The 15,582-nt window shown below is 40.8% G+C and overlaps 1 protein-coding gene across 4 annotated transcripts in view; it reads left to right on the top strand.

The window, feature by feature from the left end:
* The window catches only part of LOC122989199 (disks large homolog 1-like), a 118,049-nt gene that overhangs the window by 28,346 nt on the left and 74,121 nt on the right, over positions 1-15,582 (top strand). For 2 of the 4 annotated variants that reach the window (XM_044361912.1, XM_044361910.1), the window contains 2 exons: positions 3,993-4,325; positions 9,815-9,937. The exons of the other annotated variants lie outside the window; for them this stretch is intronic. In XM_044361912.1, the coding sequence (XP_044217847.1) occupies positions 3,993-4,325; positions 9,815-9,937 (456 nt within the window). The remainder of the gene's footprint in view (positions 1-3,992; positions 4,326-9,814; positions 9,938-15,582) is intronic. 4 annotated transcript variants of the gene reach the window in all.

Raw genomic sequence — 15,582 nt, 5'->3', positions numbered from 1 at the left:
TTGCTCTTGCTAGTTGAGCAAGCAGAGAAGCACACACACACACATACACACTATTAAAATAGACATATTTGGTGTCTCTGTCCGTTCATCCATGAATTTATTCAGAGGTGTTCTTGTGTCATGTGAAAATTAAACACAAAATGTAGGATTATGTGTGTGTGTGTGTGTGTGTGTGCATGCGCGTGCATGTGAGTGCAGAGGGCAGGAGCAGCAGTGTTGTGACAATAGTGTGAGCCAGGGTCTCTGTAGGGTCTTAGTGCTTGGCTGTTCAACCGCTGCTTCCAAGATTATTTTGAGGCATTTCTGACTAATTAGCGAGCCGACAGTGAATGAAAAGATCAGAGCGAGAGGCGGAGAGGGAATGAAACGTGCTGAAGGTCATGAGACGGGCTCACATTTGTCAGAGGAGTGTTTACTCCCAATTCCAGTCTAAATGAGGTTAAAGTATGCAGCAGGGGAAGCGGGGAGAGAGCACACCATGTCTATTTGAATTCATAAGAATTAGCTGATACCGTTGCGCACAGAGGGGCTCTCCTGGGCAAAGTAGCCGCCCACTCCCTGCCCCAAAACACAATTTCTAGAATAGCTTTTGCATCTTGATGCTGACTGAGATGACAGTCGGCCGCAGCGCGGGGTCACATGTAGTGATAATGTTTTAATCTTGCCCTGGTAAGTCACTGTGCTTGCTGTCAGTAGGTGGTTGTTAAAACATAAGTGTAAACACATCATAGAATCGATGTTGAGTAGACTGTTGTTAAGTCTTTTGAATCAAGGATACTTCAAGTCTAATATTGAATAACACTTGACAAGGGAAAAACCAATAACAGCATTTTCACACAGTCTGGGCCCGAGCACAAACTGTTTAAATTTCTCTCTTGGGAAGGATGTTTAATTAAGACTGTTGGCTGCGTAGTTACTGATACAGAGACACAGAGGGAGCTGTATGACAAATCACACGCATACGCACACACACACACACTTGTTTTCTTGACTTGGAAGGAACGCTGTATGGACATTACCTGGAGGCTTTTCTGAACATTACCGCTACATGCCTGACCCCAATCATTGTCTGAACTATAGGGTAACGATTTTCATGATTCATGTTTATTTTCTGGATTAATGAAGCGGAAAAAATGCACAATATCCTAGAGGCAATGTCTTCAGATATTTGTCGGACCAAAACCCAGAAATATTTGGTTTACTGTAATGTAAAACAAGAAAAAAACAACAACAGTTGCTGATTCATCTAATGTTCAGTTGGTTATTTGATTAACTGACTAGCTGTTTCAGCTCTGATCTAAACCACTAACTCTCACCATACACCCACAGTCCTCCATCTCTAACCCGATTGACCCAAAACTTAATGTTTAACCTTTTAGGGACCAGTTTAACAGCTTTTTGATTAATAAAAGTACACACAAACACACTCAGGGAAGTCAGTCCTGGCTTCCTGTGGTTAGCTAGAGTGATAGCGAGTCAAAAGGTTAAATGTCATATTAATAGGACTGACTGTGAGACTGTCTGGCTCACTGTAGGGGAGGTGAATCTATCTCGTCTCTAAGCTGCAGGCTGTATTTGTCTGTTAATGGTTATTGTTATTATATTCTCAACTCTATATGTAATGACTCAACTTAAACCAACAACACCAGTTCACAAAATCTGCCTTTCTGACTACCCCAGTACCCACGAGCTGGTGCTAATACATATATTGTGTTTAAAAGTCATGTTACTAAGACCATTTTCTTGAATTGAGCTTTACATTTATCACAGTGTCCAGCTGTAAAACATCTGTTAACCCTCTTCCTTCCCGTTGATGTACATTTCTCAAATATTGTAGAAAAAGAAATCAAAATACATTGTTGCTGAACATTTTGCAGATACGTTCATTTAGCATTTAGCATTACATTTCCTTCAAAATGTATTTTCTGTTGCAAGTTGTATTAGATAACAGCTGTGAAGAGTGTCTAAGGGGATGTTTTCACTTTCTTTTATGTGTACAAAATGTCTCAGGTGTGTAGTTTCAAAGAAGAAGAAGAACAGGGACAGACTAAAAGGAAGCCATGCATTATAAAATGAATAATTCTTGATAGAGGTCATGTGGTGAAGCTGAACATTTACATTTTGAAATGTGCAAAAAAAAAAGAAAGAAAAAGGTTCACAAACAGAAAATGTTTCAGTCATGAATAAGAGATGGTCGTTTTAAAGGCAGTGACAATGACCTTCACTGTATTCCTTTATAGTGTTTTCCTGATGTACTCATGCCATTTGACATGTCATTATATTGCTCAACATTTATTACATTGTGGGTTAGTACAGCACTTGTTTTAACATCTCTGTCTCTTGTATTATGATGTAGAAAGTCTGTCAACTGGTGTATTTCAATACAAGAACTGAGCTGTGGTACAATGAGGTTGAAATGCAGATGGCAGCATAATAGTCTTAGCAGGTGTGTGCCGCAAATCCTTTAAATGTGCTATAATTTTCTGACAGTGCACATTCTCGCTTTCATTTAACCCTCGGATAGAGTCAAGCTGTGAGTCCAATACCTGAATTATACTGAATGCGTGACTAGATCCTACTTAAATGGTTTGTTTTGTCATTGTATAAGCTGTCTGTGTCTTAGCTGAAATTGCATTGTTATCTCTGTGTTGATATGATCAGAGAATCCACATCTCATTTGTCCCGAAGCTTAAAAATCCTGCTTCCCTTTATCTGTATCTCCTCCTGCTGATTGGTCTAGATGAAAACTTAATGAGGGGTGAAGGATTTTTACCTGGGTCCACCTCATCATTGTACTTCCTGGAAGGAATGAGTTGTCCCTGTGCATTCAGTGGTGTACGGAGAGGCCAGTTTCCCAGCTGCTCTGCTGGGTAAATTGCACACCATGCAACCACGATGTCAGGGATTCAAAACTGGACCTGTCATCCCTCCCCCTCAGCTGCACTGTACTCTGTCCAGTAAAGCAGAAAAAAACATCAAAACATTTTTTTAAAAAGATGAAGTGAGGCGAGGTAGAGTGCGTGGGAATAGGGAATGAGAGGGGGAGAAAGGGAATAGTGAGACTTAGTGCGAGTCTAAGATGTGGAAGGGAAAGAGGCATGATGAAGGTATAGAGAGACGAGGAGGAGAGAAAGAAACAGTTATTCCTTCAGGCACAGTTGCCTCCCGCTCACTGTCCTCATTCAGTTTTGCATCTCATTTTGCCTCAAAACTTCTGTTTCATGTCCAGCGTGTGTGTATTTTTAGGTGTGTGTGTGTGTGTGTTTGTGTGTGTTTGTGTGTGTGTTCAGGTATGCAAAATATAGAAAGCTTATGAAACAATTACTACCATGCTGGGTGTACACCTGGACGGCCGCATGTGCTTACACACACAAACTGTACTGTAGAAGCATCTCATTACACATGAATGCACACACACACACACACACACACACACACACACACAGGTTTACTTAAGTCACTTTTGAGGTATTTACATAGACTTACCCTAACCCTAACCATAACCACTGCTTGCTTAACCTTAACCTTAACCTTAACCTGAACCACTGACCTAAAAATCAGCGTTTTACCAATTGGGGACACGGCTTTTGTCCCCAATTGCACAGGCTGTCCCAAATCAACTGGTCTTAAATCTGGTGTGTGTCCCTGAAAGTGACTTAAGTCATACCAATCATACATACACACACTCCGCTATACTCTTTTATGCTGATTGCAGTTTTGCTGAGCATCACTAATGCTTTCTTACTTTCCAGCTTGACTAAATCTTTTCCTCCTTTAAAATAACCTCTCTCTTCTTCTTTGTCTTTTATTTCTGCTTCCTGCCCACCTTCTTAAACCTCCTCATCCCGACCATCTCTGTCTTCTTTTATTGACATCTCCTCTATCGCTCTGTCTCTTTCTCGGTTTTCCTTTCTTCCCTTTTCCCTGCATTTTCTTTTTCATTTCCATCTTTTCCTCTCCTCTCTGCTCATCCTCCTCCCTTCTCGCTGTAGAAGTATCGATATCAAGAAGAGGAAGGGGCGTCGCCAGGCGCCCCAAAACTCCACCAACACCCCTGCCATCAGCACCCGATGGGAGTAGCCCGAGAGCTGAGTGATGGAGGGACCCTGGGGAGGGAGGGGAGGGAGCGGGGGACCTGGAGGAGAGAGGGAGGGGGCTCCGGGACCATGGAGAGAGAAGGGGAACGATCACTGGGGAGGGACGGATCTCTCAGTCGTCACGGTGACCTGCGGGGGGCAGAGCTGGTTCAGGTGGCGGAGCGGCAGCTGTCTCAGATTCAACACGTTCACGGATATGTCACTCACACACACATCACGCCTGCTCAGGTAACTAACTCTCGCTGTCTATCTCTGAGGCTTTGGCGCTTTATCAGTATGCCAAACAACAAGCTTTCACATTATACTGACATTCTCTGGTCGCCATCACATCTGCTAACAAACACTGTTTACCTGTCTGTTGTAGTTGTAGGAACACAAACACAAAGGTCACGCTCCACTCTGTTTGTCCGTCAGTTCAAATAACTCTGATATTACTTATGTTTTAGTTTAGTAAACCTTTCAGTCATTTTTATGTTTTGACTTAAAGGCCCAATCCATAGTTTTTGAACTCACATGTCTGAGGTGTTCATACATAATTGAAGACTTTTGGTAACATCGTGAATTGATCATTATTGAAACAGAAGCCCAGTTTTCTTGCTGTGTTTACAATATATAAACCCTTAAACAGCAACAACTTAGATTTTGCCTTTGATTAGTGCCAGAGTATGTGCCTCTCCCAATCCTTTCTCCAAGAATTTATTTTTATATACTAATTTGTTTTGACAGTTATGTGTTGAGGGAAAAATAGCTGCTGCCTGGATTAAGTGCAGTGATGTTCTTGTATTGTGTTGAAGTCAAAAGGAGGCGGTCAGGGTGGATGGTGGGAGTAGTAGGAAGAGTACGGCTTTGACACGCTAGATAGATGGTTTGCTCCCTGAGTCCTGTGTGTGGTTGAAGTTTAGGGAATAAAAGCACTTTGGTTAAGGAAAGATTGTGGTTTTGGTTAATGTTAATAGTAAATGCTTCAAACCACTATTGGCTTTTTCAATATTTAATCACAAGACCACACAGACCACAATGCTGTGAGTGGCTAAACAAAACCATAAAAATGTTTAATCATGCTTTATTTGTTTCAAACAAATGTGACTTTGCGAGAAACCGATATTGAGGGAAAACAAATTAAATATGTTGTCACTTTCGATATTTTATGAGCATTTTGTGACGTGCCAAAAGCGTCTCCTCCTTTTTTTTGGAACTACTTTTTTGTTTGCATTTGGACCACAGAGTATTTCTTTTAATTGAGGGACTATACAAATATTTGGGAACCTTTGTCTGCCACTGGAAAATGGACAAAAACATAACACAGTCAAGTTTATTATAGTCACTCAAAAATAGACATGATACAATTGTGTAGTAATTTATTCAGAACTTGGTCTAGTATCTTTTCGAGGCGGATGACTTTACACGGTGCTGTCAAGGTGGCCGAGGCAGAACCTTTTTAAGTTCAAGTGCAAACAGAAGTAGTGAGACCTTTTTTCAATATGGCTCCAGAATTAGGTCTTTTTTGAAAAGTACTTAGAAGTCAAGGATACTGGCCTAAATTTACTTCCATGCACAGAGCCTTTCTTTGTACCAGGAGAATACTTTTGCAGAACTGGCATGCAGGGATTCAGTCGAATGCTTGTCCCATTTTTTAGTAATGAGGCCCATTACTATCTCTGTTCTGCACCCAGTCTGTGTCCGTCTGGCTCCCTCTTTTTTTGTCTCCTTTTCTTTTTCCTCTATATCAATCTCACACACACACATAATCGCACAGCGTCGCTCGGTAATCTCTATATTTTGGTTGATTGGGCTGTATCTGTCTGCAGATTAATGCTTAAATCACTGTACTCTCACAGCTCCAATCACACACACACACAGACACACAGACACACTCTCATATATTCTCTAGCATGCAAACACTCATTTCTTAATTACACACGTCAACATCTTTTGTTTATGTTTCTTGCTCCTCTTTATGTTACTTGTTTTTTTTTGAGTTGTAGGTTTTACTGGTGTCTTTTTTCATATGGAATCCGGCAGAGAGCAGAGACAGGTTCATAGTCCATTAGAAATGCATGAGAATATGCATATTAAGAAACAAATTATTTACACCACCTTGAACTACAAAACTCAGTGATCAAAGGTTTATTCACCCAGTGATTTTCCCGTGGATTCTCTCTATCCTTCTCTTGCCACGCAAATGCTCTGTTTTTTTCAAGCTATAAGCCACAAAAGGCTTTACAATGATTCTTAAACAGCTGACAGGCAATAAAGAATAAGATTTAAAACGGCAAAGGATTTTTTTTCGCTCCTTTGATTTTCTCTCATTTCCCATTCATGTCTCTGTCTCTTTGTCATTTTCTGTATTTCTTCTTTGTATCATACCCCACCCCCCTCCCCCACTAATATGTCTTCCTTTTTTAAAAATCTGGCATGAGTGATTATCACTTATGTTGTCAGCGGCGGTGTGTGTTTATTGGGTAAGTTACGACAGCCCTCAGCATGCTGCGGGCAGTCGGAGCAGAGGAGTGTGTGTATTAGCGGTGTGTCAGTTCTAAGTCATCATACGCTGTCATTGTACTGACTCAGTCGCCAGTCACCTCAAGTCCAAGTTTTGTCTGCAGGACAAGCTTCGGACAAAACTACAGCAGTTCATTTTTATCAGTATGGTGGAGGAAATGTTGGTTTGTAGCTCCACCTTGTGGCTGGATAACAGCCTCCCATCTCTTCTCAAAGCATTTCACTGTTGAAGTTACTGAGGTGTGTAGCGAGGTTTTTTGACATCAATGCAAAATTGTAACATCACATGAATGGCTGATTATTTGACTGATTGTTTATCTTTTTATTCACTTAATTAATTAATCAAGTTTTTAATATGTGCCTTCTGTTTGATAAGAACCATGAACCACCATACACCAACAATGCATTTTGTCTATGTCTATGTATTTTATCTGGAAATGTATTTAAAGAGTTTTAGGCTGTTAACCTAGTTGGATGCCATCTTCATCATTCACCTGTGACCACTGAGGTTCATCTCACGCTTCATGGACATAGCTTAGAGATCCACATATCTTTATCTAGTAACAAAACCACACCACTATATCATAAACACCATCATCTTTGCATCACTCTTGTGTATTGCTGTTGGTGTATTTGGGTATTCGGGTTATTTTGAGAACTCCTCCTTTCCAAATGGTGTGTGTGTGTGTATGTGTGTGTATGTGTGTGTATGTGTGTGAGAGTGAGACCACAGGTGCTCGATCTGGCTCTCTTCTGCATGACAGATGGATCTGCCATCTTGCTCTCTCCATGTACATGTTCCCTTCTCTCTCTCTCTCTCCTTTTCAAGTGCACACACACACACACACACACACACACACACACACACTTTCTCCTTCTTTTTCTCTAATTTATCTTAAGTGTACATTTGCGTTATGTCTTCATCATATACAGTATATAACAAAAACTGAGTACATCTCTGGTCAATATCACTAAAATGTTAAGCGATTACAAATCATTTCAATTAATACAATTTTATTTGTTTTTAGGCAAAACACCACAGAATGTTTCACTAATCAAACTATAATGAAAGGTCCGTATTTAGGAACGAACTGCAACAAAAGTCAGTACAGCCTTCACCAGTGAGACTCCATTCTTTTATTTTTTTAATATTTTACTTTGTTTTTGATGACAGATTTGATCCTCCTGGGCAGGGATGATACCAGTCTTGTCCAAATCTGTGGAGAGATGTTGTGCCATTTTTCACAGATGATTCTTTTTAGTTGCTCTTTGCTGGAGGGGTTTTGTTGCTCTGCCTTCCTCTTTAAAATACTCTAAAGGTTCTATTGGATTCAGGTCAGGGGACACACTTAGTCAGGTCATAGTTTTCACTTTTTTCTTCTTTAAAAACTAGTATGTGGAAAATCCCTCTCCTGCCAACCTTCCTGAGACTGGGAGTCATCTTTTCAGTCAGTATTTGGGTATACAAACTTGCATTCTTAGTGCCATCTATAAATGTCATCTCCCCTACACCTTTTTACTCACGCAGCTTCATATCAGCAACTCCCACCTCCATGCGTCACGATCGGCACTATGCAGTCACTGTGGTAATCCTGGCCAGGTCCACGCCAAACATGCTGGACTCCATCTGATCCGAAGAAATTTATTTTTGTTTCATCTGACCAAAGAATGTGCCGCCAATATTCATCAGGCTTCTTTTCATGTTCTTTGGCTAAGTTTAACCTTGCAGTTTTGTGCTGTTCTGTTTTCATTTTTGGACGTCATATGTAGAGGTTGACTTCATGTAATGTCCTTCGCATTGTCTGATCATTCACTGAAACACCAATTTCCACAGTTAAATCAGAAGCACTTGCCCGTCTGTTTGTCAATGTAAGGTTGTGCCGTCATTTTTCGAGCACGGAGCACCGTCTGTTATCGGTAGTATGTGTCCTCTTGTACCTAATAACCACTGCCGCAACTACTTCTGCTCCTCTCCCTCTCCCATCTTTATGAAGTCTCACAATCTCGTTTCTTACTTGTTCAGGCAATTCCTCACCATGTGGAGCCATGTTGCATGAGACACAACCAAGGCCAAAACTAAGAAAGTTGTGGTGTTCACAGGTTCTTTTACAACCTTGTTCAGGCAATTAGCCTTATTTAATCTAATCTAATTGGAAGTCGCAGGTGTAATCATTTTCGTTTCAGTGGTCACAGGTGTACTCACTATTGTTGCATTGAGGTTGTACTTAAGGCCTGTATTTTCAATTTAGTCTTTCTTACCTGTTTGTTTTTAATTACAAATAAGATCAAACACCTTTCACTTCACCCTAAAAATACTACAATTATTGTAAGATGATACAATTTTGAATCATTTAACATTTTAGTGATATTGCACAGGGATGTACTCAGTTTCTGTTATATACTGTAAATAATCCATACGCACAGTATATCACATCTTGTGTTGTGATGCAACATATAATAATAATAATAACAGTAGTAATAATAATTATATCTTTATATAGCACCTATAGTTTACAAAGTGCTTTGACAGACAAAGCAAAGGCAGGACAATACAAAAGCAAAGACACACGACACAGAAAGCAATAACAAGTCTGACATTAAGAAGACGACAGTAGAAGACAATGAAAAACAATAGAGAGATGACATAAAGATTAAAAGACAATATAGAAAGATGATAAAAAAATACAACATCACATAAAAACAAGTCTGTAGAAATGGGTTTTAAGAAGTGATTTAAAAGAAGTTACTGATTCTGCTAGCCTTATATCCTGCGGCAGGTCGTTTCAAAGCCGAGGGGACCTGATGGCAAAAGCACGGTCACCTTTAGATTCAAGCCCCGACTTTTGATCTGCCATATATATATATATATATATATATATATATATATATATATATATATATATATACACATACAAACATATATATTTAGAATAGTATACCTAAGACTTCTTTTCTATCCGTACCACTACTGGTCATAATATGTAATGATCTACATTTTTGAGTTAAATAAATCAATTGTCACTGATTGTCAGTGACTTTCTGCTCGATCCTGAAGTATATCATGAAAGAATGAATATATTATAGATAACTGTGTTAAATTAATGCTGCCACCTGTGCAATGATCAGCCTGCAGGGCCGCCTAACGTATTAGTCTGCCGTAGTGTGTGTGTGTGTGTATGAGTTGCACCATCCTGAGCTCTGTCTGTACATCGTAGGTAGAATCTCCTGAGGTTCCGTTTGATGACGAGGCGTGGCCTCACCCAGAGGGAGAGAGGCTGAATGAAGTCCCAGCCCCACCTTTCTCCTCCCTCTATTCGCAAAGCCACGCCTACTACCAGGTAATCCCGCCTCTGAGCCCGTCGCATGACTTCATCGTTACTACTTTGTTCATTCGTGATGTGATGTCGGTTTTCAGTCGTTTCTTGTCCCCAAATTTAAAGATATTTGAGCATGCAGTTCTTTTTTTATTTATTATTTCTTGTGTTTTTTGAGACAATTCTGCAGACTGCCCTGGACTCATTACATCGACTGGATTTATTTATCAATTTAAGGTGCTCCATGTAGCTTTTTATTAAGATCAATAAATTGTTAAAAGACAGGAAACCTTATGTAATACAACACTTTTCTCCTTGTGCAAATGGAGCTAAAGCATCAGAGCTCTCAGAAAAAAACAACAACAACCTTCTAGCATGTCTATGTTCTCACAGACAAGCAACTTATCTGGAGAGGAGACAGCAGGGAGGGATGGGACAAGTATGTGACACTGTAGGAAATTATATGATTTAATCCTTTGAAACAATACAAAAATAAATACCACAGAAGATTTGTCTTTTTGTTTATGGTAATTATACTTTGTATCCTGATTAATTTTTACAAGGATATGTTCATTATTCTGACACTTAAAAATGCTCCATGTAGCACCTTTAAGAGATCAGCTCTGCTGCATGCTCACTGGCTTGCATGCTTTTATCTAAATAATTTAACATGAATATCTAATCTCCTAAAGTCAGAACCAAAACGCTGCCTTAATGCTCTTGTATCCACTGGTTTTGGTTCTCTGGATGATGCTAATACAGAGCATGATCATATTATTGATATGTTTGTATGACTTTTTGTACTGTACACATGGTCTGACATGGATGTGATGTGGAGGATTACACAAGGAATGAACCTGAGTGTAATCTTCACTTGCTACTCAGTAAAGCAAAAGCCCAGAAAGTAGAAATAATGCTGTCTGTCCCATAATGTCTGTTAATTTTGCTGCTGAGTCTTCTGTATGGAACATGTTCATTAGAAAGAGAGTGGAAAGAGAGCTGACAGTCTCTCCTTTCATCTTCTCTTAGTTTAGATGTAATTGCAGTTATAAACTGCAGGAGGCAGCAGAAGCCAAAGAGCGAACCTCTTCTGTGTGTGGCACCCTCACAAATCAAAATCTGACTAAACAGAATTTCTCTAACCGTTTAATTGCGGGCAGTGATGGCTGAATAAATGAATATCATCAGCACAGACGGGAGAGTAATAAAGGGAATAGTAGGACTCATTGTTATCAGTATTGACAAACCCGTTAGACAGTTTGACTGGAGAGGAAATGCAGCCAGTACTGCAGCAGTATAATTGACTATGTTTAAATAACTTCACTGCCAGAAGTTATATCTACTGGAGAGACTGACTGAGGAGAACAGTAAAAAGTCACTTGCTGTCTCTGTATAGCACACAAACAGTAAGACACACATAGGCCACTCGTAGACCTTAGTGGCTCTTAGTCATTAAGCTAATGCAGATAATTAAGGAAGGAAGGAAAGACAGAGAGGACCAGGGAGCGGCAAGAGATGGGATAAAGAGAGAATTACAGGCAGACAGACACAGAGACAGTGGGCAGATTTGTTGCTGGATGTTGCTCAACCCTGTCAGTCAGCCAAATCACTCCTCCCCAATGAATCCTGCTTCCCTCCCACTGATGCAGTAATAGAAATCAACAGTCAGTAAGACCTCTACATGCAGGACTGGCATTTAACAGGTGTGAAGTGATTTCTGCCCCAGTTTGCAAGGCCACCGGGCTGAATGGGCAATCAATCCAGCTACTGTACAGTACATGCGCAAGAAAAAAATAACATCCAGACACTTTTATAAACCATTACGGCGAGGTTTGGCTCTGCCCTGACAGACACCCAGTGCGATAAAGCCTTTACAGAACAGCATGGATCAAGCTTGACCTCACCCGCGGGAGCACTGAGCAGCTTATATTTATCTATTATTATTTATTTAGAGATGAAATATTGAATTTTCTGCATGTTGTCACCCGTAAAGTAGCGCAGAGATGGCCAGGTATCTAGTTTCACCTTGTCTTTGTTGGTATCGAGCCATCTAGCAGAGTGAAATTTCATCAACCCGCAAGATAAGTGAATGAGAAATATTTACTTGGCACTGTCACTCAGGACAGGTGTGACGCGAAGAGATGATCAGCATTTCTCAATAGCGGTGTGATATACAGCACTGTGAATGTGCCACTGTGTATTCTAATACTTGGCTGGAAAACAGAAATGAAATAAGCTGATGCTTGTATTAATTATGACATTTTGTGGGGGTTTCTTTGTGTTGTGCTTCCATTATTTTATGTTCTTTGTTGTTGATGCTGAAAGCACCCAGGTCTCTTGGGAGAAAAATGAGTTTGATGTTTAAATAAATTGCTTTATAGCTGAGAAGACAAACAACCACCCCCCAGTGCTTTATGTCTCTCTCACTATATCTTCCGTATTTACCATGGGAGCTTGACATACTGTAGCTCTTCAAAATGGCCCTTACCAGAATCTGAAAGGGATCTAATGGAAAGGCTGGGGGGAAGCCAAAATGATTAGGAACCACTGGAATAGACCACAGTCTAGATCTGCATGGCGTCTGGCTTACAGTGCTTATAGCTGTACAAGCGTCCCTTTATGGCTGTTGACAATATAAAGAGATAATATTTATTGCAGTTTTATTGAGAGTCATGTTAGAAGTTAAAGACAAGCTAACACAATGTGACAGAGCAACAAAAAATACAAAATGAGGTTTCAATTTTTAGTTGGCCACTAATGTTCAACATCTGATTGTTTACATAGCATGGTAATACTGTACTATGTTTTTAGGAGTTCAGACAGACAACAGTCCAGGTTATATTACGGCCAAACATGCGTAGCTGTGTTGTTAGTAGGTTACTGTGCCTACAGGGTCAGACTGTCTACAGCCTGCTTGAGCTCGGATCCAAAATAATTTGTGGGTCAGTCTGTGGTGGCCCACAGCCAGACTAGGAGAAGTAGGAAATCATTTGTTAAAAAAAAAAAGTGAACGCAGCGTTTGTATGTTAGGCCGTCTATAACTAGCTCGGCTTACCTGTAGAGGATGGAATGGCAAAGTTGGCTCTCTCAGCAGTTGGACATTAAACATGCATGATGTGTGCTTTTATTTAATTGGTCCTGAAATATTAATAGAGCTGGCATTCACTGGCTGACATTTGACTGGAGAGAGAGAGGGTGAGAGAGAGAGAGAATGAAAAAGTGAAAGAGAAAGAGGCGCACGAAGGCGGGGTTGGTGTGATACGGCCAGTGTGTCACTGAATTGTTATGTCAGCTCACATGTCTGTGGATTGTACTTTTTGTTAATGTAGCTAAATGCAGACAGACTGACGGTAGAGGGTGACGGACGGATGCTAATGATATTGTTCCAGTTGTAATTTATGCTAGCTGCTAGCTTCTCCGTGTATTAGCACTGAGCACAACATGACTGATATGTTTCTCTATTCTTACTGGTTGTGGGTGGTTCTTGAAGCTCCGGTTGCATCAGTGTAATGCTCCGCAGCCATATAGTTTTAGCTCTTCATATGTGTTGTTTTCGATGGAGTTGGTTAACCAAGTGGTTTGTATCCCACATCTGGCCATCAACAACTTAGTGCATGTTTTTTTCATCTTGGGTTCTGTTTTTTGGTGTTTAGTTATGTGTGAATGTCTGATATCAGCTCTCACATTCATTCATTTTGCACTTCCTCAGCCATGCAGCCACAAACCTTTATTACAAATATGGGAAAAATGCTGCTATGTTCTTTGTCTTGTATGCTGTAGGTTAGGCTTTTACTTACTTAATTGAATGTCATGAAATCCTGACTCGCTAACCCAGGCTAATGAGAACTCCTAGACTGTCAGTCCCAAATAACTTTTCTCAGCCAGCACGGTGGGTGATTGTTCCCACATAGCAAGTTTTAGCTTAATTTAGTAGCGAAAAGTTTTCCGAGTTACTAACAGGAAATGAATAGACTTCAGTGGTGTCGATATAAAGTCAAAATGAGAATTTAGAAGGAACTTTGTGAAGTAGGACTGTAGGGACTATGCCTCAGCGTGATCAATCTGCAACAGTTTTACATTCACATTGTATACACACGGGGCTCTTCCAAAGTGGGATGATTCAAGCCAGATTCAGGGGAAACCGCTCTAAAAACGCTCGATCACTCTCACCCACTCTGTTATCACATATGAGGCAGGTTTCTTCTCAGAAGGTTAATAAGAAGCATAAGAAATCACAGTGACATCTATTCAGATCTTAGGAAAACAACACATTAGTCAGCCAGTATCAGGTGTATTTCAGGACTCTGCAAAGCTGTTGCCATAGATACGGTTCCCAAGGAAACACAGGAAGAAGCTGTGACAGGGGTGCTGCTCCACCTGTGGCTAATCCTCAGGGAGGATACAATAGCTGTTTAGTTAGCAATGGCTAACTGTGCACCCAAGATTCTTGAGAATACCACATGAAATGACTTGGATTAGTTGAGGTAGAGAGCAAGAGACTACAGCTAAGGTCAGTTTGAGACGTGGTGAAGCAAGTTACAGGACTAACTTATATTCCCTTTGCCTTAAAACACACTAGCTAATTCAAAGCCTCTAGGCCTTTCTGCCATGCTTTAAGGATGCTGTGAGGATGCTTGCTGTCCTGGTCGGTTGTCGACTTTCCCCTTTCCTCTCCTCTATTCTCCTCTCCTCTCCTCTCCTTTCCTCTCCTCTATTCTCCTCTCCTACCTTCTCTCTTTTCTTTTATCTCAGTCGGTGCCCAGCAACAGCCTGTTGTTTTCCATTCTGGAGTCATGCTCTATGCGTGTATTTCTGTGTATGTGTGTATGTTTGTCTGTGTGTGTGTGTGTGTGTGTGTGTGTGTGTGTGTGTGTGTGTGTCTGCATGTGAGAGAGAGAGAGAGAGAGAGTGAGAGTGTGTGGGAGAGCTGGGTGCTGCAGTGTCTGGAAACAGCCTCAGGAGAAGATCTCTCTCCTCCAAGCACACATACACCCAATGCACATATGTATAAACAACAAACCTATCAACTAGTTCACGCATACATTACATTACATACATTAGAAGCATACCTGTTGGTGCTGTGCTTCTATGTGAATTGTTGTTACTGGGTGAAACTGGGTGAACGTCTCTCTCATTTCACTCTTGCTTCTCTCTCTGTCTCCCACACAAACGCACACACACACACACAATTATCTCTTTATCTATCTAGCCACTGCTAGCATTTCAGTTTGTTCTTCTGTGGCATTCAGCTGTTTCCTACCTTGTCTCCTCCTCAACCTGCAACAGGCATCAGTGCATATGTTTGTGTGTGCATGCATGTTTCAGGGTGTGTGTGTGTGTGTGTGTATGTGTGTGTGTATTTGGAGTAGGGTGGGTTGTGTTATGTCATTGGCTGGCTGGAATGTAGGGGCGTGGCTTGTACCAGTAATGATATCTGACAGTAAAGGGGAGAGAGAGGCGTCGGGTTGCAGCTCCAATAAAAGACTGGAAAAGACAATTTGCTGAAAGACAGGCAGAGAGAGATAGTGAGAGAGAGAGAGAGAGAGAGGGTGGGTGGGGGGTAGGTAGGTAGAAAAAAGAGAGGAGAGAGAGAGAGAGACTGAATAATGTACTGAGTGAGAGAGAGACGAGAAGAGAGAGTGAGACTTGGAGCGACATCAGAGATACAG

Source organism: Thunnus albacares, chromosome 9 (assembly GCF_914725855.1).
Source record: "Thunnus albacares chromosome 9, fThuAlb1.1, whole genome shotgun sequence".
NCBI classification, from domain to species: Eukaryota; Metazoa; Chordata; class Actinopteri; order Scombriformes; family Scombridae; genus Thunnus; species Thunnus albacares.
Note: the sequence above shows the minus strand (reverse complement) of the source record. Positions and strands in the feature narration are given on the sequence as shown.